We start from the raw sequence: 21746 nt of genomic DNA, 5'->3' as shown, positions 1-21746 counted from the left end.
CACAGCCAAAGATTATAAACGGGAAAAAAGAAAAAACCAGTTTGATATAAGACGACGACTTTTCGTTTCTAATTGAACGCGGGTTATTCACATGTTTCCAACGTCTATAACAATACAATCGTCTCGTCAAATCGGACGTCGACCGGCGGGATCGTTTCTCCCGTCATATGTAATAATCCCCCCCAAAAAAAAGTTTTATAGAAATAAAAGAACACGATATTCTATATTATTATTATTTCTTTTCCTGATATGTGTGTGCATTTTGTCGCCGTATATTAATGTATTCCGACCCAGTTGCATATAAGTTGTGTGGGTCTCTCTATAATAGAGTGAAGCGTCGATTCATTAGATCGCCATCATCAACCCTTTCGCCAACAACAACCGGATTCACGAAAACCAACAGACACACAAAAAATGTTCATTCACGAACGCCACCACCACGTACCCGTTATCTCACTTTGTAATGTTGTACAGAGTTTCTTTCCGTTCCAGTGCTCTTATCTCGGATATTTCCAGTTGCATCTAATATGGTGGCGCCATCATATATAGAATACACATACATTTCTTTTCCATTTCTAATCATCCCATTTCTTTACACGAACGTTACACACACCTCTCGTGTACAACCAAGCTTTTTTTTTGTTCTTTTTTTCTCCCACTTGTGTGTAATAATAACAGATATTTAGAGGATAACACAGACCGGGGACCGCGTATAGAAATATCTGATATATTGGGGCTCGTCGATATCACGATAAACTCCTATATACGCCTGTTAGACATTTTGGGCTTTCTGAAATCTAGATGCATCATACACAGTGTTATTGATTTTATTCTTTATCAGTGGAGACAGGAGAGAATAAGGCCCTGGCTTTTACACATGTTGTCAGATTTTGAACTGGAGGCTCACCAAAACTTAGCCGAGACGCCCTTTTTCTATACAGATTTTTTCTATCCCAATATTATTTTTTGGTTCTATCGGGATGGATGAGAGCCGCGTCTGTTGTGAGCGGCAGAATTAATAATCAGGCGGAAGAATAATAAACTATAGCAAGCTATATACAGTCGCTATTTTGGCCACACCCAAAAAGACTTTTCTCTCTCTCCACCGCGTCATCTCTCACGTCAGCTGTAGCAGTTTCACTCTCGTCATCAAGCGAAAAACTTCTTTTTATGGAAGTTACATATATCTTCAACTTCTTCTCGATGATTTGTTTCTTTGATTTATTCTTTCCGCTGGTTGTAAACGATAAGAAAAGAAAAGTGCGAAAAACGTCTAGCGCGTTTTGTTGCCCTTTGCCCATTCGTTATGTAATAATAACGTCTATTCTATTCTTTTTTGCCGAGCGAATGACTCCTGATGACTGTGGTGTAATGATGATGATCACCATTAGCGTCATCAACATGTATAAAAAGATACAAAACGCTCGGGAGAGAGAATAGATAGAGAGAGGCGGGAACGGTGAGAGAATAAATGACCGGCGCTCACATTACCAGAGCTCGCGGGATAGATTCTATGTGAAAACCCCGCAATCACACGCGGAACAAACAGCACTCACAGCATTCACCTGGCGTGAGCAGCACACACACACATCTGCTATAGCGTCCCATGCAAAGAAGAAGAAGAATTCCACCTTGTCACGGTATATATTTACAAGCCAAAAGAAATATGAATAGAAAGACTCTGACCAGACTTAAAAAAAAGATGGCCGGTTATTATATAATAGGAGAGATGAACGGTACATGTAAAATGGTTGCAGCTCGTTCCATCAGCTAAAGGCGCGAGATGGAAGACAGCACACACACACACTATATAACTATTATATACGTATAGTTCTAATCGTGTGAGATATCATAGTCATACGGGCAGCAGCACTTTGCGTTTTTCACGGGCTGCCAAGTGATTCAACGCTCGGCGGGTGACGCGGTTGAACATTTTGCCTTTCCGTTTTCCTGCTGCTGGGAATAGGTAAGAGGAAAGATCCTTGCGGCAACGCTCCATCAACTTCAGCGTCGATTGTGGCCCATCATATCAGTGAAGTTTATCACTTTCATCTTCGCCTATCTGATGATGGCTCGATCCTTTTGATATTTATATTAGACGTTCAAATCCGACGCGCTCAGCAGTGCCGCTGCCAAAGGATTTTTCAAATCTGAACGGACATCTAGACGTTTTTTCAAATGCTGTGAGTATTATAGCGTCCGTGTGTGTGTATAAGGCTAAGCTGTGGGAATCAATCGCGAGACCCGAAAAAATCAGAAAAAAATCAACCATTCATGAATTTCAAATGAGCGACTATAGTCCCCCCCAGGGCGCTGGCAGCCGAAAAACCTGCAGAGGCCCCCACACAAAAAGGTGAAGATGAAGATGGAGCTATGGAAAAAAGAGGAGAAGAAAGAATTACCGATGAATAGACGAGAGAAAATCATCATCATCATCATCGGATGTGTATAAGAAATGACGTCATGATCATCCGGTCCGTCACTTTTCTCAACACCTTGTGGGGGTTTTTATTTTTCTTTATTTTTCCTTGGTTGTCGATTGTTTTCTATTTGATTTTCTGAAATCTTTTCTTCTATTGTTCAAACGTTGTTTTTTGTTTCGTCTCTCTTATCTTTTTCTTTTTTGAATTTGCCTCGCCTTATAGTCCAGTCCAGTCTGTCCGGCGAGAAGACCCGACCAAATCAAGTGCTGCTGGCCCCAACACAAGAATAAAGAAAAAAGAACCTGCCGAGCGGAGATGACCAAATTTGTCCCGAAACGGGCGCGCGCAGCAGCACACAACTTTTACACGCGTGTCAAGACCTTCTGAAAAATACAAGGGTTGCACTCTCTCTCTCTCTTTCGCTTAACTAAATAAACGTATAGAGAAGGAGGGAGGCCATTTGGACAGCGATATTTGGTCATCGTGCTGTGGTGCACACACGACAACAAATGGCGGGAGAGTCAGGTTACCGAGCAGCGAGAGAGAGGGATACATGGGAGCAGTGAGGTACGATCGAGAGCCGAACGAGAGACCAACTCGCACGATCTTTTCGCATCTAGATAGAATATAGAAAAGGGACAGATAAATGTTGTGTGAGTATAGGTACGACGACATGGACGTAATAGGCTACTATATACAGCCATTTTGATGGCATCTTTTTTATTCATTTCTCCTCCTGTTTTATTTTTATTTCTATATTATCTCCCCCGTTTTGGTTGTTGTTGTGCGCCAATGGGAGATGATGGTGTACGCCTTCCCAGCTACATATACAAAACTCCCGCGTGACTGGCGACCATATCCCCCCCCCAACCACCCGACCTACTTTGCAAGTCAAACAAAAGGGAAAATGGGAGAAAACAAGACGCTCGTCTTCAACCCAGAAAAATAATAATAAAACACACACAACAAACACCAGCAGGAGAAAAGTTATCTTTTTCTTTTGAGTACGTTTGACCCTTTTTTCGGACGAGTATTTCATACACGTTATACAACACGCCGCGTATATCTAAATAATAATCAAATGCCAAACATTCCCAACAAGTTGTATAGGACAAGTATCATAGGAAAACTTTAACTCCTGCCAAAGAAAAAGGAATTCCCTTTTGTATATATATCTCTTACACACACCGCGTCCAATTTGTTCTATCCCCTCTAAAAGTATAAACAAGAAAAAAAGAAATAGTTGTAAATAGCCTACACACAGCAGTATTTTTTTTTCAAATATTTGCGAAAAAGGAAATGATAATAAAATTATTTTTACGGTGAGAAAAAGGCCAAACACGTATACATCTATAAGGAAAAATATAAGAGAAAAAGGTATATAACGGACACTGCTGCATGCTGGTGTGTGTGTGTTTCATGGATGTGTAGAGATGTGGGGAGTGAGATAAGGAAAAAAAAACGGACAGATTGCCGAGACGGGCGGTTCATTGAGGTCACACAGGGAAAAAAAAAGAGACAAGAAAAATTCTAGTCAATATATAGCCGAGTATAAATTCACAGGGAAAATATAAAGAGAGAGAGAATCATAGCCGCGCGCTGGCTGTGTGCTGCTGTGATCGTAAAAAAAAAATCTTGTCCAGCAAAAGAATCTGGAGAGTTGGGGAATTTATATCAAAGTTGGCGAACCGACACTATACTATTACTATAGGGGAAAAAAAAGGGCAATTGTCGGCTACCTGCCAACCCATTCAGACCCAATCACTTAAGAGGAGCAACTCCTCCTTTTTTCGCTTATTTTGGATATAAGGTTGTGCTGGAACGCGCGCTGCTGGGCTGATGTCGGCCTCGTCTGTGTATCCACATGAAATGCCACCACCACCACCAGAGAGAAACGGTTGTTTTTGTATCTAATATTCATTTCTTGAAATAGTGGCCAGTCTCAACCGATGCCAACTTTTATGACTCGTATGAATTCTTCCCATCTTCTCTTGTCTATGTTATTTGTTGTGTGACTGTGGAAGAATAAATGAATATTCTTTGATTATATTCGGTCATCACCAATGGACCATCAGATATTTAGTTTCTTATTGTATATATATATGGCGTCGTCCATTTCTCTCCTTCCGTATATATACAAGAAAACAAAAGGGAGAACCAAAAAAATAAAATATAGTCGCGTTTGAATGGCTTCATTCAACCAACAACCAAAAAGACTCTCTCCCCTAACCGGAACACCTGCGCGGATGGCGACGCTATACAAAAAATATACGGGGGCAGAAAAAAGAAGAAGAACAAGACAAACTTACAGTCCAGCAGTTGAGAATTTTCTCGTTTATATAAAATGGTGGACGTGTATATTATATTTTTATATGTCAAAGAGAACGTCAAATGTGCTGGCTCGATCCAGTTGAGCTGGTTTTTCTTCTTCTTCCTTCCCGAATCTCTTTTTTATAATATTTATTCGATATAAAATAGACAAACAAAAAAACTGGCTTGCTCTCGTATTTTATTATTTCTATATAATGAACGTTTTTGAATGTATACACATCCCGAGCTGCTGCTGCTGCTGACCTCGGTGTATGTGTGAGAACTGGACGTGAAACACCTTCACGATGACTCACCCGTGAGCTGGAGTCGCTGGACCGCGAAAATGTCACATCACCTGGAGCTAGAGTTTTCCCCTTTCTAAAATACATTTTATTATATACATGTTGTGCTGGGCTACCTTTTATAAATTATCAATCCTCCTGATGTTACGTAATATTTCATTTTCAGCCACGCAGTAATATAATACAACATATATCAAAAGGACCCCCCTCCTTTCTATCCATCACCAAGGCTGAGCGACTCCCCCCTGTTCCTCTTTAGAGTTTGATCTGCGCCTATCCAAACTGGCGTGATGAATGGTCATGAGCAACTTTGAAATGGGCCGACATTATTTATATATATAGCGATGACCCTCCTGTCGGCAATCTAATAGTATATATTGAGCTTATTACAGCTCATTTTCTTATTTCCCAGCACCAGCACCAGACGAGCAGAGAGATAATCTCCAATTTCCTTTTTTGCGATTGGAGAACTTGAATATTATATTATAGTGCGCACCTGATTATCCGTATCCGATTATCGGCTCCGGTTTCACCACTCGACTTTTTCCTATGTAGGGAATTTAGACAAACTCTGTGTTCATTTTCCATCCATCTTGGTGCCGTGAGAAAAATCAAACGGATAGATGGATAGACGATTACATCTCATACACAAGTCAACAGCGCAGAGAGCAAAAAAAGGTATAAATTTGCTGGCGATTTGGTGAAGCGCAGTTGATTTACCCGTCAATCTGGAATGTCTAGAATTTCATCCAACGCGCGGGGTGTGGCCGATTCGTTGGCGGTTGGTGGGATGGCACCAGCACACACCTCGTTAGCCACCTGCCAGCACAATGTATCAAAAATGGCTGCACACGCAGATTATTTCTTGTATAAGAGAAAATTGTTTTCCATTTATATATACCCATCGGGCCTATCCGTTTACAGCGCGTTATTCTTTAGTTTCTTTTTCTCCTCGGCTATATAATAGAAGTCACGGTCAGCAATCGATATTGCATATTAGTTTCTTTCTTTTTTGTTTGTCTTTTGAGGAGACTTTTTGCACCGCCGTGCTGCTGCGGTCATATCTAACGGACGTTTCTCTTTCTGATTCCTTTTCGGATGATATGGTCGAGGGAAAAAGACGTACACACAGCACACACAAAATTCGTCTCTGTCAATCTCACGTCGACCTGTCAGTTAGACGTTTTTCTTTTTTCTTTCTTATTCTTTTCCCTTTCGTTTGAGATAATTAAAGCCCAGCACATGGAAATACTCTGGGCCACTCTCTCTCCCGATCAGCAACCAAAAGAGAATAAAGAAAAGAGAAATAATATGTCTCGTCGTTTTCTTATTCTCCCCCCAAAAAAGAAGAAGAAGAAGTGAACGAAGGAGACACAGAAGAACTGAAAAAGGACGTCGGCGCTGTTCTGTTCTGTTATAGAGCTCTATTCCTTTCAAGGCGAACCGCCGAACCGGTTTCCATCATGACTCATTCTGTAGGTAACCGATTGCGCAGCAGCGACCAACAAAACAGCAGCAGCCACTCACGATGTGTGTCGCTGAGATGGCTGCCGAAGAGAGCCCAAATAGTCCCACAGATTCTAGGACTCGATTGGTGGGCGTCCCCTCCGTTTGATTATCACCGGGAGTCTATTGTCTATATAGGAGCAACTTTGGCTCAACTGCCTCCTGGGCCCGGCAGAGGGACGGCCGTGAGTTCACATTTTAACACAAGGAGCAGCGCGGGAATATAATATAGTAGAAGAACTAGTCTGTGTCTAACAATAAGGGAAATAAGACGCGCGGTTGTTGCACCGTTCGTTCGTTATCCTCTCGTCGTGAGGTCGGATTATTGGATGAGGTTCACTGGAGAGCAGAAACCAGAAAACAAAAGAAAATGAGAAACAACCAAATAAAATACACACACAAAAAAGTGTCTAGGGCTCACACACAAAGTCGCTTTGCCGCTCTCTTGTATAACAGCAGAGAAGATGGCCGTGATCGATATAATATAAGAGAGAGACGCGCTCCTTTTCGTTTCACGGATGAGCTGCCCGTCATCAACTCTCAATCCGACCGCGCGGCGCAATTTCACATTTCTTGTTTGAACCAGCAGCAGTGCGTTTCATTTTTTCTTTTTCTTTTTCCCGCGCCACTGATATATCCTCCTTCTATACATACAACAGCTGCGTGATTGTGCGCGCCGACACGACTTTGTATAGACTGCAGTTATATACCTATACTAGACATGGCCCGCTCGCGCGCTAATTGGTCAAGCTTCATCCATCCGGAGAAGATGAAAGTCACGCCGCCCGCCCGCCCAGCCATCAAACGCCCACAACGGCGCAACATCACATCACACACACACGAAGGTTCCCAAAAGAAGAAAGAAAAGTGACATCAAAAGACGATCTAATGACTATTTATGGCAGATTTCTCTTTCGAAAATTTAAATTATTGACTTTAATTTTATTTGAACCAGGGAAAACAAAATTCGGTTGGTCTTCATTCCGCTATATCCGATGTATACTATACCCTTATTTGATTCGTGAGTCACGATGGGGGGTGGATGGACAAATGGTATATCCGAGCAGCACTTATCGTTAGTCTCGTACTCGTATAGTGCTGGTGGTGCTGGACGGTTTTCAAAGATGGCTTTCGTCACTACTGGTCAAAAAAGCGCGCTCACTTGCGCCCCTTAAAAAATTCCCGTCCATTTTTAGACACACATTCCCGCTGTGCTGTGTACACAATAAGGGCATGGCATACACTCGCTCGCATATATTTCTCACGTGACATTGTGTCGCTATGGCTGCTGCTGCTGCTGTGCGTGGATAGACTATAGACGCCATAAAACACAGCATCTGGCAAGCTCACATCTTATATGTAATATATAGCAGACGCGGTGGGTTAGATACTATAAAGAACCAAATCGGATATATGCGGTCGGATTGGTTTGTGCTGCCGCTGCCCATCCATCATTGAACGAAGCCGGCGTATATGTATATTACGCAAAAACTAAAAAATTGCGCAGGCCAAATTCTTGTCCTCCTATTTTTATTTCGTGAATAATTTCAAATAGAAAAACATGGAGAGAAAATAGATAAATCTGATGTAATAATATAATCCCGCGGCGACGTGACTGACAGTTGCAGGTATAAGATACTGCTGGGCAACATAACACACGCAATATTAGGCTGGCATGTGCAACAGAGACCCTGCAGCAGCAACTCTTGTGCGAGGTGATAAATCATGTCGTTCAGCAGATGTGTGCTGTGTGTGCTGTTGCTGTGTGTGATGGGCCCGACTATTCATTTGGTTTTCACGCTTAATTGGCGAGGTCCCACCACGAGCACGCTCGACTGCGTGTATGGCTGGCTGCATGCATATAACCCCTCGACAACTAACCCAAAGGCCATAAAGACGTCGCGGGCGGTGCTTGGCGGGCGTGATTTACGAAGCGCCACGGTCACGACATCTAGCGAGTTCTACCAACCATTTCACGCACACTGTGTGCTGCAACCCAGCAGAGCAACAAATGTACCGTACGAACTGAGAGGCTCCAGGTTCTTATGTAGACGAATGTGGAATTGTTTCCCCAAAGACTTTTGCTGGGAGCCGACCTTTTGGGCGTGGTGCAATGGGCTTAAGAGATATGTATATAAGAGAGTGAGTCACGGGACCCGAAAAAATGAATGGGTATGCCCTCACTTTTTGATATGGTGCTGCTGTCCTCCATTTTCAACTGATTTATAGTCACATTCGTAACATGGAATTGATCACGCAACGATCGTTGTAGCATTCCAACTAAGACGGTTCATCTGATGAGGAACTCTCACGAGTTCAATTGGAGGTCCACGTGCTCCCGCAACCGAATAGCCGATAACAAAGTCGCCTGACCAGTTATTATTTCCCACAATTATTTTTAGGGGGTTCAATGTTATTGGGTACACAGATCCATGCAACAGATTAGATTGGATAATAATTGCTGGAAAACTTACCGACAATCCAAATAGAATTCAAACACTCAAGAAGCGGGCGATTCGTTCGTCAAAGATCTACAGTCGATCTCTGGTCGCTGGAATAGATAAATATAATTCGAGGGATATAATCGAGTTCTTTGCGGCACGATATGTCACTGATGCACGGTCATAAGCAAAACACACACCCCGCGCACGGATGACGCAAAGTCATCGGGGCCGACGACGACGGTTGACGCGGTGGAGGATCAACCCGACTGGTCGGCGACGTCGTGACGACTGTTGGCTGCTGCTGCTGGGCGTCGTTGGCTGGAAACGGGAACAAGTCACTAAAACAACCCCGGCTAACTTTAGATTCATTCAAATGTTTCCGACGATGGCTGTGGAGGAGGAAGAAGAAGAATATGGGGGTGGTGGTGGGGTGAAGAAGAAGAAGAAACAGACCGCATTCCCCGACGACATTTCATCAGTTCTTTCGCTTCATTCTCTCCCTCGTCTCTTCTAATCTTCTTCTTCCGTATAGAAACCAGTCGAGCGCTCAACAGTTTCCTCCTTCTCCCTCTCTATCCGTGTCGTCTTGTATATAGACGGACTGCTGGTGCTCTCTATATATACCGGAAGTGTTCCGCTTCCGCCTCATTTGCATTGGTATGACACGGTTGTAGATATTATTCTCTGGTGAGAATAAACCAAAACTGCTGGGATTCGTTTATTCGGCATTATCCTTATTGCTGATTTTTGGCCTCCAAATAAATAATAAGAGCTCAAATAAAACAGTTGGACAAATTGGGAAATGGCTGGTTAACACGCGCGCCAGCCAAAACTTCCATTAATTTCACTATAAATATCAAAGAAGATCGTGAGCGCATTTCCTCATTGATGTTTTTTTCTTTAGTCTTTCCCGAGCGTGAAATTCAATGCTCAAAAAAGGGAAAAGACAAATGAATAACGAGAGAAAAAGGGCGATCCGGCGTTTGAGAATGTTTTGAAGCGAAGGTAATTAACCAGGCATAGACTTAGCCAGTATACGCGCGCCCGGGATTTTTCTCCCACGCAGCCTCTGTAAATGTTGCGCAGAGGGGTTGTGGGCTTGTGTGTGTACAGCGTTAGGCTATATATCGTATGTAAACATACCTTAGGCCTATCCGCCTTTTTTTTCTTTCTTTTTTTTTCCTTTGCGTTTATTTTTAGTCGGGAAATAAGGCCTGGGCGGTGTGCTGATGATACGAAGCATTTGAAAACATTGCCAGCAGCAGACGGGACGAAAGGAAAAGAAAAAAGTCATGCTGCACGACTTTGACCAATAACGAGTAACGAAAAAAAAACATGGGGGGAGAAAGAAGAAGATATGTCAGAGACAAACGGAAGAGCTTTATTTCCCACCATCTCCAGTATATACATGTATACACCCTTCTCTCGTCTATATACGCAATAACGCGGTGGGAACTTGCCGGTGTACTACACCCTTCGTTAAAGTTTCGAAATATTTCCCTTTTTTTTAAAAAAAGTCCCGATGCATCAAAGTCGCCATCGCTGATCACAGAAAAGTGATCAGAATGCGTTCCAGGCATTCCATAAATGTTTTTTTTGTGTTTCTCTTTAACTTTAACGTTTCTTTCCCGAGAGTGCTCATTTCTTTTTTGTCAGGAATGCCTGGGATCTACTGGGCCAGTTGTTACTTCCTCTCGTTTGGCCATGTGAGCAGGCCAGGCAGCAGGCAGCAGCAGCACATCTGTTTTTCCAATTTACTCACTTTGGTATGTGTACATAGTTATCGGAGTTGTTGCCTTTCTCGTCAAAAAGGCTTCGCTTTTATTTTTTTATCTTGTTACGGTTTATGGCGTAGCCCGATCTGTCAGGATTACATTGGCATTTCAATACTGTTGTTTTTGAAACTCCATTTTCTTTAAATATTTTGAAAGCTTATTTTCTTTTTAATGCATGTGTGGAGAAATTACTTTATGACATGATTTCAGCCAACGCTTTGATTATTTTAATGAGCTCATTTTAAATGATTTGAATTTCAATACATTTTCATGCATAACATCATTTCATGATATAATGCGAGCGGTCTCATGCAATCTAGTGCAATGTATTTGTTGTTATCAGTCAAGTTGTGTTTGTTAAAAAATAACATTTCCAATGTGTTTTTGAAATTGCATCATTCGGCGCCTTTACAGTAAATTTTAATTTTTACAGCGTCAACTATTTTTTTAAAAAGAACCTTGACTGTATAACTGAAATAATTTATATTAGCTTTTTATTTATTGGATTGTTGGTTTATTTCAAATCAAAATCAGTAAATAAACTAAATATAAATTAATCGGCTAAGTTTCTGACTCGAACTGTCAATGTCGGATTCGTGACTGTCCGGCCATTTTACAAGTGACAGCTGAGAAAAAGAAGATTTTTGATTGAAAAAAGTTATTGTATTTATTTGTTTGTGGTTCCTTCTTTAAAGTTGTTGTGAGAAACATATACTAGTAAGTAATGGCGGTAAACTTATAATACATCAGCGTCATAATGTAGACAACATTTCTTATTCATGATGAGACACACCTATGAATGTGTCATAGATAGGCTAGTAAACTGATGTAACAAATATAATCTCGAAGACGCAGTGTAGAAATACGATAGATATATTGGCTGTTACATTTTAAGGTGAACGGTATTTGAACATCTTATTCTGTGTAGGTATCACAATGGCTGACCGAAAAGCAGAGCTAGAGAGAAAGAAGGCCAAGTTGGAAGAGCTACGAAAAGAGAAGCAAAGGAGGCAACAAGAAAGAGAAAGGCAAGAGGTACTGCTAAATACATTTCTGCACTTAATTTTTATTGACACAGTTTAACCTGCCTTAACTATTTTAAGGTGGAAAACTCCCATCGAGTTCTTAGAGAAGGTGACCAGAATGTCACAATGGATGATCTTTTGAAGCGTGAAGGTTTGAAACCAGTGTCTGGTAAGTTGATAGGAATTTCTCTCTACTATGATATTATTATTCTAAAATTTAAATTTTCTTAGATGTGCTATCAACTTATGTGCCGTCAACACAAGAACCAAGTAATCAATCAACACCTGATTCCAGTCTAGTCCAATCACCACTTATGACACGCAAAATGCGGTAGGTTCATTCTTCTTGATTGATTTCACACACCATCTTATTCTTGTCTTTATTTTACGATTACAGAAAGAAACCCCAGTTGACCAAAGTGAGTGTCCAAACCACCGACATTCCGCCAAAAGAAACTGTTACCTATGCCAAGCAGACTCAAACAGTTGCTAGCCCGGAAAGAGGAGGTATGTCAAACTTGTTCCTTAATAATTCAAGATCAGTAATTTGTGAATTGGGAACCGCGTACAGCTAAACGGCCTATAATGACTCGAATGTTGGCTAGAAACAAATAACGGGTAAATGTTAACTTTAAGTAACCCTATCCATTCTTTGCTGCTGCTCCCATTGTCAAGGATACTACCATGATTTATGGAGAGCGCGCAAAGGTAATAACAACACATCTCCAATTAACCTATTCTCTTCCTTAAAAACAAACGAACAAAAAAAGAACAATACCCATACGTGAAACGCAATTATTTTTTTTTTTTTTAAGCAGTATTCAATTTCGCTTGGCTATATCTAGACTTAAGCAACTAGATTTCTTTCCATTTCAATAACTATGTGTGACATATTGTTTGTATCTTTTTGGTTCCATGTAATTCTTTGAGCAGCCCACCAAGTCGACTACTACGGTGAGTTTTGATTTCGTTTTTCTTGTGATGCTTAACATTTGTTTACGTATGTAATGAAATAACGGGCTTCTTACTTCCACATTCCGACGCCGTCATATCTCCCACCCGCCATGACTTGTTTTTTTTTTTTAAACGTAATTTGAAAAAACAAACAAACAACAACAAACAAAAACCCTTCACAGTTCATTTGAGCTCTCCCCATACGATCCAAAAGTCTGAGGGTCACGTGTCCTAACCTGGTAGCCATCTGCATGCCTTATTGCCGTATTCAATAGCTTAATGATCTTTTGAATGACTGAGGTGGAAATATTTCATCGGCAGATGACTTTCATTGACGTAGTATCTGTTCAACATCAGAGCTTTTCGTGTTGAAACGAACTGAATTGGATCTTACCTAATACCATTTTTCTCCGTTTTTTTATATTTCTCTCGTCTCTCGATTGGTGGGCCTCCCCCTTCTCCGACCTTTGACACACCATTTCTTTTTTGAACTTTTGTATCTTCAGATGAATATAACCTCAATCCGGCTTTAGAGTGGGATGATGAGTTCCCAGGTAGGTGACACGGGTCCCTCGACCAATTCAAATCAAACTATCTGATTTTTTTTTTTCTTGTGTACGCCATCGTCTTTTTCGAACCAGACTATTTTTTTTTCTTAATTTCGGTTATTTCCATCGATTTTAGTTCGGAAAAAGTTGGTTGTTGGTTTCGACCAGCATCTGGTGATTGGTATCCCCCTGATCGAGGCTATCGTGTAGTTTTTAAAAGTCGGACGTTCTAACAATCAACAGCAACAACACACCAAAAAAAAAAAAACATTTTTTTAATTGGCTATTGCCAGATATTAGCGTACCGTTGAATGATCAGTTGCTTGAAGTGCTTTAATACCCTCCTTGTTGATTGATGCTGCCCAAGACTTTTTCTCGTTTCATTCTCTTTTGCCTCACAACATTCGCCTGTCGTTACCCTCGTAACTCGTACTGTAACCTCTTCACGATCCGTCGTCACAATCGCAAGATGGACCCTTTCTTCGCAGTGCATGCCTATTTCGTGGCTTTGACGTATTCAGTTTTATTTTTGCACCTTATTGATAGACACGAAAAATCGTCGCCATTTAATTTAATCCCTCATCTTGTTCTTGATTTCTGTCTTTCAGTTCTCACCTACGACAGGACGGAGGAAGATGACAGTTCACTACCTAATCTCGACGGCAGCTACGCCTCGCGCAACTCTGTTTTGCCACCTGGCATCCTTCCGCACGGAATGCCCCAAGTTAAAGGTGATGATCAACAATCAAGTGAAAAGTGAATAATAATTAATATTTTTAACTCTCAACATCGTTTTTTTTTTTTTTTTTAGATGTCAAGCCGGCCATGACGTCGGTGGAAGAGGCAGCTTTCAAACAGGAGTCGCAGCCGCAGAGTAAACCACCTCGAGAACTAAGCGAAGAAGAGAAGCAAATGATTCTGATGACGGAAGATTTCCAGCGATTCTTTGGTCAATCCTCTCGCATCATCGAACGTGCTCTTAGCGAACACGTCGACATCTTTACAGACTACACGGGGGCTTCTGAAACCGACAATAATGTGTAAATTTCTTTATTTTTATTTTTTCCCATCACTCAAATGTGTGGTTTGCATTCAAAGATTTTTCTTTTCAGAGATGACCGTTCTGGCTACAAGATTCATTTGAACCGCTGCTTCTATGACGAACGCTGGTCGCGCAATCGCTGTGTGACGTGCATGGATTGGTCGCCACAATTTCCAGAGTTGTTGGTTGCATCGTATCATAACAACGAAGTATGTCCCACTCATTTTTTATTTTCCAGTATTTTGTATTGATAAATGATGATTTTTGTTGTTGAATTGTTGCAGGATTCACCACATGATCCCGATGGCGTTTGTCTTGTCTGGAATACTCGCTTTAAGAAATCGACACCCGAGTATATCTTCCACTGTCAATCCCCCGTTCTCTCCTGCTGTTTTGCTCGATTCCACCCGAACTTGATCTTGGGTGGCACCTATTCCGGAAAAATTGTCCTGTGGGATAATCGCAGTCCCAAGAGGACACCCGTCCAACGTAGTCCCCTATCCGCAATGGCTCACACGGTAAAACATTTGAATTCGTTTGATCCCTATAGCATTCAATCTTAATTCAACTTTTTTTTTTAAATTATTTTGCAGCACCCGGTCTACTGCCTAAGTGTAGTCGGAACGCAAAATTCGCACAGTTTGATTTCGATTTCAACTGACGGGAAAATGTGCTCGTGGAGTTTAGATATGCTGGCACAACCGCAGGAGACGCTGGACTTGCAACAGCGCCAAAGTCGTGCCGTTGCCGCGACGTGCATGGCCTTCCCCCAGCCCCAATCCGACATCAACAATTTCATCGTTGGCAGCGAGGAAGGCACAATCTACTCCGGTATTTTTATTCAAATAATTCGTTGCATCCTGTCGAAGTAACACGACTATCAATCGAAATAGCTGGTCGTCACGGACCGCGTGCCGGAATTATCGATACCTACGAGGGACACCAAGGACCAATTCGTGGCATGGACTGTCACAACTCTCAAGGACCTATTGATTTTTCACACCTCTTTCTTACGTCCTCTGTCGACTGGACCGTCAAACTTTGGAGTCTCAAGGTGAGAATAGTTTTATTTTTTTATTTTTACGGATCAAGTTACTAATCCATTTCTTTTATTCGATGTTGCAGGAGAACAAACCATTGTATTCATTTGAAGACAATGGTGATTATGTCTATGACGTAGCTTGGTCTCCAATTCATCCAGCTGTGTTCGCCACAGTGGACGGCATGGGCCGTCTTGATGTTTGGAATCTTAATCAAGACACAGAGGTTGGTCTTGTGATTTTTCATACCTCTAAAATTTGGTTTTAACCTCGAATATTATTTAGGTACCAGTTACTAGTATTAATGTTGACGGCAATCCTGCCTTAAATCGTGTCAAGTGGACCCAATCTGGAATGAATCTCACTGTGGGCGATGATAATGGGCGAATTTGGGTTTATGAAGTTGGAGAGGTATGAACTTATCTTGTATATCTTTCGTACTGTTGACTTCTAATGTTTAATGTTTAACTTTTAAATGAATTGTAAATTTTCAGCAATTGGCTGTTCCAAGAGCAGACGAATGGACGCGGTTGGTTCATACACTTCAAGAGTTGCATCAAAATCAGCTGGATGAAGACATGGAAAAAATGAATTTCGGAGTAGGAAGCAGTAGCCTTGGCAGTGGACCTGCCAGTAGTAGCCTGGGAATCGGCAGCAGCATTTCGCAGTTGGCCGGAACCACTTCGCCTCCTAGCAGCTTGGGCAGCATGTCTTCCTCTTCGTCTGCTCCACTCCGCTAGCCAATTAATCCGCTTTTATTTGGGTCTTTGTACACATGTTAACCCAAGTACCTCAAGGATCCTGTTTTTGCCGACGTGCTTTCTATACCTATCTTTGTTTTTTTTTTGCTTTTGGAATGGGAATAATGCACGTGTGGGTACTTGAAATTCTATCCAAGATTAAATATTGAATTACATAAGACTTCACCAACAAAACGTTCTGATCATTTATATATTGGATGGATTCTAACATCAGATTATACAACCAAAGGAAGGGAGAAGTGATAGGCTTGGAAATGTGTCTGGAAAGACCTGGAAAAAAAAACTTAAAGGAGGGTAATAGGACAAGAGATGTTAGACAAAGAAATCAATGTTACAACCCGTCTGACTACAAGAAAAAGTACCTTGTAAACAGTCTTGAAAAGTTAGCGCTCGATATCGAAATCAACTGATCATTTTCAAGATACTCAACCGAGAAGAGTTAGAAAGGAATTACTAGGTGATAAGAAAAGAATGGCAAGAGAGTGGTAAGAAGGAAAGGTAATTATGAAAATAAAAGAACACAAAAAATCTTCAGACAACATTTAAATCATAGGGCGATTCTGCAGTAATCTTTCCACAGCAGCATTCACATCGCCAAAGGTTGCGATCAAGGCTAAAAACAAAAATAAAATTTTAAGAAACTTGTCTGTTTTGAATATTTTCTTAAAAATTACCTTGGAGGTTGGCCTCTCTGTTAATAAATCCCATAGCTGTTAATTGTTCTAACTGTGAACGGTATCTTTCTTCCGGTGGTTGGGTGGAACCACCGCCAATTCCGCTTCCAATTCCACCTTGACCTGCTAGGGAAGTTAGCTATCCGTTCGAAAAATAAATAGTTGTTTTACTGAATTTGTGTGTAAAAATCAATTATTGCGCTTCTACCATGCTTGCCATCATGTTGCTAAAAGCGTCAGATCCAGGCCGGGTAGTCGTCGGTGGAGGAGCTGTTGTCGTCGTATCCGACGCAGCGGGTGTAGTGCTTGCAGCAGGATTCAAAGGCGGAGGAAGAGAACCGAGACCAAGCCTGCAAAATCAATCGAACAAGAATTACATTTACATTCGCTGCCGATTATTATAGAATGAGAAGTTGTCATACGTAGTAGCAAACGATGGTGCGACTTGTCGGAGTTGCTCCATTCCTTGTTGAATCTGCATCATCGCCGACATAGCTTGTGGGTTTGTGACCAAATTCTGAATTTCCGGATTATTGAGCTGAGCCATGAATGTTGGTAGCATTGTCCTCATTTGTTCTTGCATAGCTGGGTTGCCTGATTGACGGTGATATTATAAAATAAATAATTGAAAAACAAAATAACACGAAATGAAACAATTAACTAAACGTACTGGCAAATAGAGGATTGTTGAGGATCATCTGTTCGGCTAGTTGTGGATTTGAACCCATTTGTTGGAACATACTTTGGACATAAGGGGCATTCATCATACTCTGCATAAGTTGCGGATTATCGACAATCTGCTGCATCAAAGACTGCATTCCTGGTGAATTAATCATGCCGGGCATGCCTGGCATGCCTGTTACACCTTGGGCAGCTGAACTGGATGGGCTTCGATTTTCACCACCAGTTCTAGTCTCAGAATTGCTTCCAGGCGACCTAAAAATATAAACGGTGTTTTGTTTCATTTACTATAATAAGCATACTTGACAATAAACAAACTGAGTCGAAGATGGTCCAGACCAGGGATTTGGTAAAGGAGCACGGTTTTCTTGTCCTGCTTGAGGATTAGCCGACCCAGCAAGAGGCCCGGCGTTATTAACCAAAGCGGCAAAAGGATTGCCACCAAACTGTTCTTGAGCAGCATTGAACATTGGCTCCTAAAGAATCAATCAACATCCATCAGTGAGCAAAGCTTCTTGAAAGATTTCCATTTCTTTAAAACCTGAATGTCGCGATACATTCGTTGAAGGGCACTGTAACCTCCTGGAATTGATTCCAAATTAGAAAGAGCCCGATCCTGACTGCGCATAAGTTCCTGCAACATGGCAGGATTCCTTGCAATTTCCATCGTTTGTCTCAACAGTTCTGGATTGTTCATTACATGATTGATTTCTGGATGACGCTGCAAAATTTCAAATTCTATTTTAGTCAGAGTTCCATACTTTTATAACACAGATTGCCTACCTCCAGCAACTGCTGCATTTGTGGGTTAGAAGTCAAAATTTGTCTCATATAGTCAGGGTTACTCATAAGTGATTGAACAAGAGGATTGTCCATCATATTGCGTAGTGTTTCAGGATTTGAAAGTATTTCCCTTTGCATATTTTGCTGCATCTCCATGAAGTTCCCTGAGCCCAATCCCATATTTGATAAACCTAAATAAACAAAAACACAATTTTATAACATAACACTTTTCAAATTTTTTTTTTTTTTTTTACAAACCTGCAAGACCACCCAATCCACCAATTCCAAAGGGAGATGAGGGACTCGGCTCTGCCGGTCTGCTAGGAGTTACAGACGGCTGTGGAATCGTGTTGGATGAAACATTGCTTGGTGATTCCTGTGTGGTTCTGATGGCATTGCCAGATTTGATGACAAGGTGTACTGTGAGTCCATCCTTCAGGTTGTGCCCTTTCAATGTCTCTTGATCTTTAAGAATTTTGCCAGCGAAGATAAGGCACACCTGTTCAGCAGTTGCCCCAAACTTTTCAGCTACAATTTCTTTCAGCTAAAATGGAAATATACATTAGAATGCAGACCAAGAATCAGGATTAAAATAGAGTTCATTAGAAAAACAAATTTGTTACATATTGTTCATTTGAGCATTACCTCTTTGATTGAGGCCTCTTCCGGTACCTCTACATCTTTCTTATCCTTCGGGGTTTTAACGGTCAATTTTATTTTTTGTGGCTCACTCGACTCAGCCATGTTTTAGAAATTCAACGAACACTCGTATGTATTCCAAAATAATTATAGAACAATACAACTTCAGATTCCAGAACTTGTTCGAAAGTTTCTGTCGTCTTCTTGATTACCACATTCGAGAGTAAGGGTAAACGCTGACGTCCGCCAGTGCGCTGCCTAGCGGTTGTCGTCCAAAGCTTTTAGTTCGAACTCCTCTTTCCCCAAGATGTTTGAAATTATGATTAGTCACCATGATTATACGCACTATTGCTTCATTATATTTATGAAAATCCAAGCTTACAGTATCAAAGTACAAATTATGTACACATTTTTATTTATGAAAGTGTTATATGATCATATTCGAAATTAACGCGCCTCATTGTTTGCAAAACAGTTTAAATGTCAAGTTTTCAATAAACACAGAAATAATGTTTTAATAGACCTTGGCATTCATATTGAGTTGAGAATGCCTCTCCAGAGATATAAAATTGGACTTTTATAAACTAAGGACATCTTGGTTTTGCAGTGTCAGGATCCAGAAAGACGATAGCACAAGACGCGGCAAAGCCGAGAATGATGAAGAGCATTTTTGGCGTTCTCAGATCATTGCTATTCAACTCGTGCGGCAGCACTTCGAAAAAGGTCACATAAAGGAACGTTCCGCAAGCCATACCTTGCAAAATACCACTCAATATTGTTGCCTCAAGAGAGTTACTAATTAACTCAACGCCCATTCCGATTCCCAAACCAATCGGAGCAGCGAGACAAAATATTAGAGTCAACTGAATTATCACTCTGGTCCGAAGATTACTCTGAACAAGATTGAGGCTAAGACCAAATGCAATTACACATTTATGGAGCACTACAGCCGCAAAAATTTGCAGAACCTCTTCTACATTTTTTTGCAATCCTGTGATGTTTTGAGAAACAAAAAAAGAGATTAGTATAACTTTATATGAAGAGAGGATTAGAAATTCAATATTACCTATTGCTAATCCCTCAAAAATGGAATGTAGAGATAGAGCCACTGATAATAAGAGAGATCGTAGAGATGAATTGGCTGAATGATGAGAATCATGGCTATGACCACTATGACTATGATGAGATGCTTCATTGATAGGCTGTCCACTTCCATAAAGAAAGGACACCTCAGGATCAGCATTTGTTGCATTTACTTCCCTTGTGGAACCTTGAAGTAAAGGTTCTCTTTCACCAATTTCTTGTCTAAAAAACAAAGTTGAAGCAATGAGTCGTTTTGCACTTAACATACTGTTGTTATCATTTTACTGTGAAGGTTCATGTTTGCAATCAAGAGATATTTGTTCCACAATTAAAACGGTGAAGAGTCCTAGAACAACTAGGAATTCGGCAAATGGAAATGAACTGTTGATTTTCAACGCAACCATGACCTCATCAATGTTGTCTTGCACTTCAGGAAACAAATCTAGTAGACAGGTCCCAAGAAAAACTCCTCCAGCAAAACAGTTCAACAAACTGATTACTCGTGAGTACCTTAAGAAAAGAGAGAAAAACGTACACGTAAACATCAATTTTTGCTTAGAAGAAAGAAAAAAAATATGCGACCTTAGTTTCCGAACAGGATCTGCGACATTTCGGATTGTATCCATTAGCTTTAATGGCAGTAAACATGATAATAGTGTAACCACAAATAACGTAGCTAGAACAATGCTTTTTGCTTTGTTAATGTCCATGGTAGATTAAAGTGAGTTCTTCTTGACATGGGAGTGAAGAAATCAGTCACAGAATTCACTGAATCATCAGTAATTACTTTATGGGTATGACTCAAGCCCAGCAGACGCCCATTGACAGCCCAGCAGTAAACAGTAAACACCATCTTACGGAGATTAACAGTAAAAAATACAAAATCGTTTAGAAATTTGCATTCCCCGGCTTTTCACGCTTTAACGAGTACGAAATGTAATGAAACTAAATTTTGAATATTTTGGTTACTAAGCAACACAAAATGGAATGTTTTGCATACAGTTCACCAAAAGAGTAGAAAAATGATCGCTCAGGCTCAGATCAGAAGCATCAAGCACGGAGCATGGTAGTCAATACGGGAATCTGCAATCAGACTATCAGAGGGACTGTAAATCATAATGTTATATGTAGGCTATAGAATTTGAATAATACAATAAAAAATAAAATAAAATTGAGAAAGACGAAACGCGGTAACAATTGTAGTTTAATGTCAATTAATTTTTATTAAATTTAACCTAATACTGTAGTACCCCAAATAATTTACCCATAGGCTAATTTACTAATCAAATAATCATCATATATTTAGAAGAGTTCACGATAATGTGAGACTAACAAATGCTATGGCCGCACTTCATTTGAAATGTTTAATAATCCGTTAAACATTTTGGTTCTTTTTTCTGCACCTTTGTTAATTCGCTGGCAAAGCCTTCACAAAAAACATTCGATATTTTCGATTTTTATTTCATATTTGTTATTGTGTTATGTAACAGTATAGTGTCTCGTCAGTACGGACAACGGATAATAAATTTCACAGGGAAGGAACCAATCATGGGAAACGTTGCGGCACGCTTACCACGGGGCGAAAGTGTTTTTTTCTTCTGCAGAGACTAAGTTGTTCTTTTTCTGAGGGGCGGTTGAGAGGAAAAGTGAAAAGAGGGCTTGAAAATTACATTCATCGAGCTTTAAGCGTATACGATTATATTGAGGGCGGGGGGAAGAAATGGGAGGTGCTTGGTTTACGGTTGCCACTGTCCTT

The 21746-nt window shown here is 40.8% G+C and overlaps 3 protein-coding genes across 8 annotated transcripts; 1 reads left to right on the top strand and 2 right to left on the bottom strand.

Moving 5' to 3' along the window:
• Nucleotides 1-11317: 11317 nt before the first annotated feature.
• Nucleotides 11318-16304, top strand: LOC124190567 (cytoplasmic dynein 1 intermediate chain-like). Of its 5 annotated transcripts, XM_046583313.1 has the most exons (17): nt 11318-11477; nt 11689-11795; nt 11864-11954; nt 12017-12116; nt 12183-12292; nt 12461-12493; nt 12719-12739; nt 13246-13293; nt 13896-14018; nt 14099-14327; nt 14400-14538; nt 14614-14847; nt 14923-15160; nt 15223-15383; nt 15455-15595; nt 15655-15780; nt 15864-16304. In XM_046583313.1, exons 2-17 carry the CDS (start codon nt 11697-11699, stop codon nt 16107-16109), a joined length of 2139 nt encoding a protein of 712 aa, XP_046439269.1. In that variant the 5' UTR covers nt 11318-11477; nt 11689-11696; the 3' UTR covers nt 16110-16304. The 5 variants fall into 5 exon arrangements, with proteins under 5 accessions (XP_046439269.1, XP_046439270.1, XP_046439271.1 ...); XM_046583314.1 differs by lacking the exon at nt 12461-12493 and having other exon boundaries at nt 11319-11477; XM_046583315.1 differs by lacking the exon at nt 13246-13293 and having other exon boundaries at nt 11319-11477.
• A 2-nt stretch (nt 16305-16306) lies between these two features.
• Nucleotides 16307-19176, bottom strand: LOC124190569 (ubiquilin-1-like). 2 transcript variants are annotated; one of them, XM_046583318.1, is made up of 10 exons: nt 18914-19176; nt 18527-18812; nt 18269-18459; nt 18027-18206; nt 17804-17961; nt 17475-17740; nt 17227-17398; nt 17013-17154; nt 16805-16943; nt 16307-16743 (listed from the first exon to the last, which is right to left on the bottom strand). In XM_046583318.1, the coding sequence occupies exons 1-10, from the start codon at nt 19010-19012 to the stop codon at nt 16673-16675; spliced, it is 1704 nt and encodes a 567-aa protein (XP_046439274.1). In that variant the 5' UTR covers nt 19013-19176; the 3' UTR covers nt 16307-16672. The 2 variants fall into 2 exon arrangements, with proteins under 2 accessions (XP_046439274.1, XP_046439275.1); XM_046583319.1 differs by having other exon boundaries at nt 17825-17961; nt 18914-19158.
• Nucleotides 19177-19243: 67 nt separating this feature from the next.
• On the bottom strand, nt 19244-20816 carry LOC124190570 (zinc transporter ZIP1-like). Its single transcript, XM_046583320.1, has 4 exons — nt 20573-20816; nt 20276-20500; nt 19974-20212; nt 19244-19898 (listed from the first exon to the last, which is right to left on the bottom strand). The coding sequence occupies exons 1-4, from the start codon at nt 20698-20700 to the stop codon at nt 19492-19494; spliced, it is 999 nt and encodes a 332-aa protein (XP_046439276.1). The 5' UTR covers nt 20701-20816; the 3' UTR covers nt 19244-19491.
• Nucleotides 20817-21746: the final 930 nt, after the last annotated feature.

Source organism: Daphnia pulex, chromosome 3, assembly GCF_021134715.1.
Source record: "Daphnia pulex isolate KAP4 chromosome 3, ASM2113471v1".
NCBI classification, from domain to species: domain Eukaryota; kingdom Metazoa; phylum Arthropoda; class Branchiopoda; order Diplostraca; family Daphniidae; genus Daphnia; species Daphnia pulex.
The sequence above is the reverse complement of the archived record's forward strand: the minus strand, read 5'-3'. Positions and strand labels throughout refer to the sequence as shown.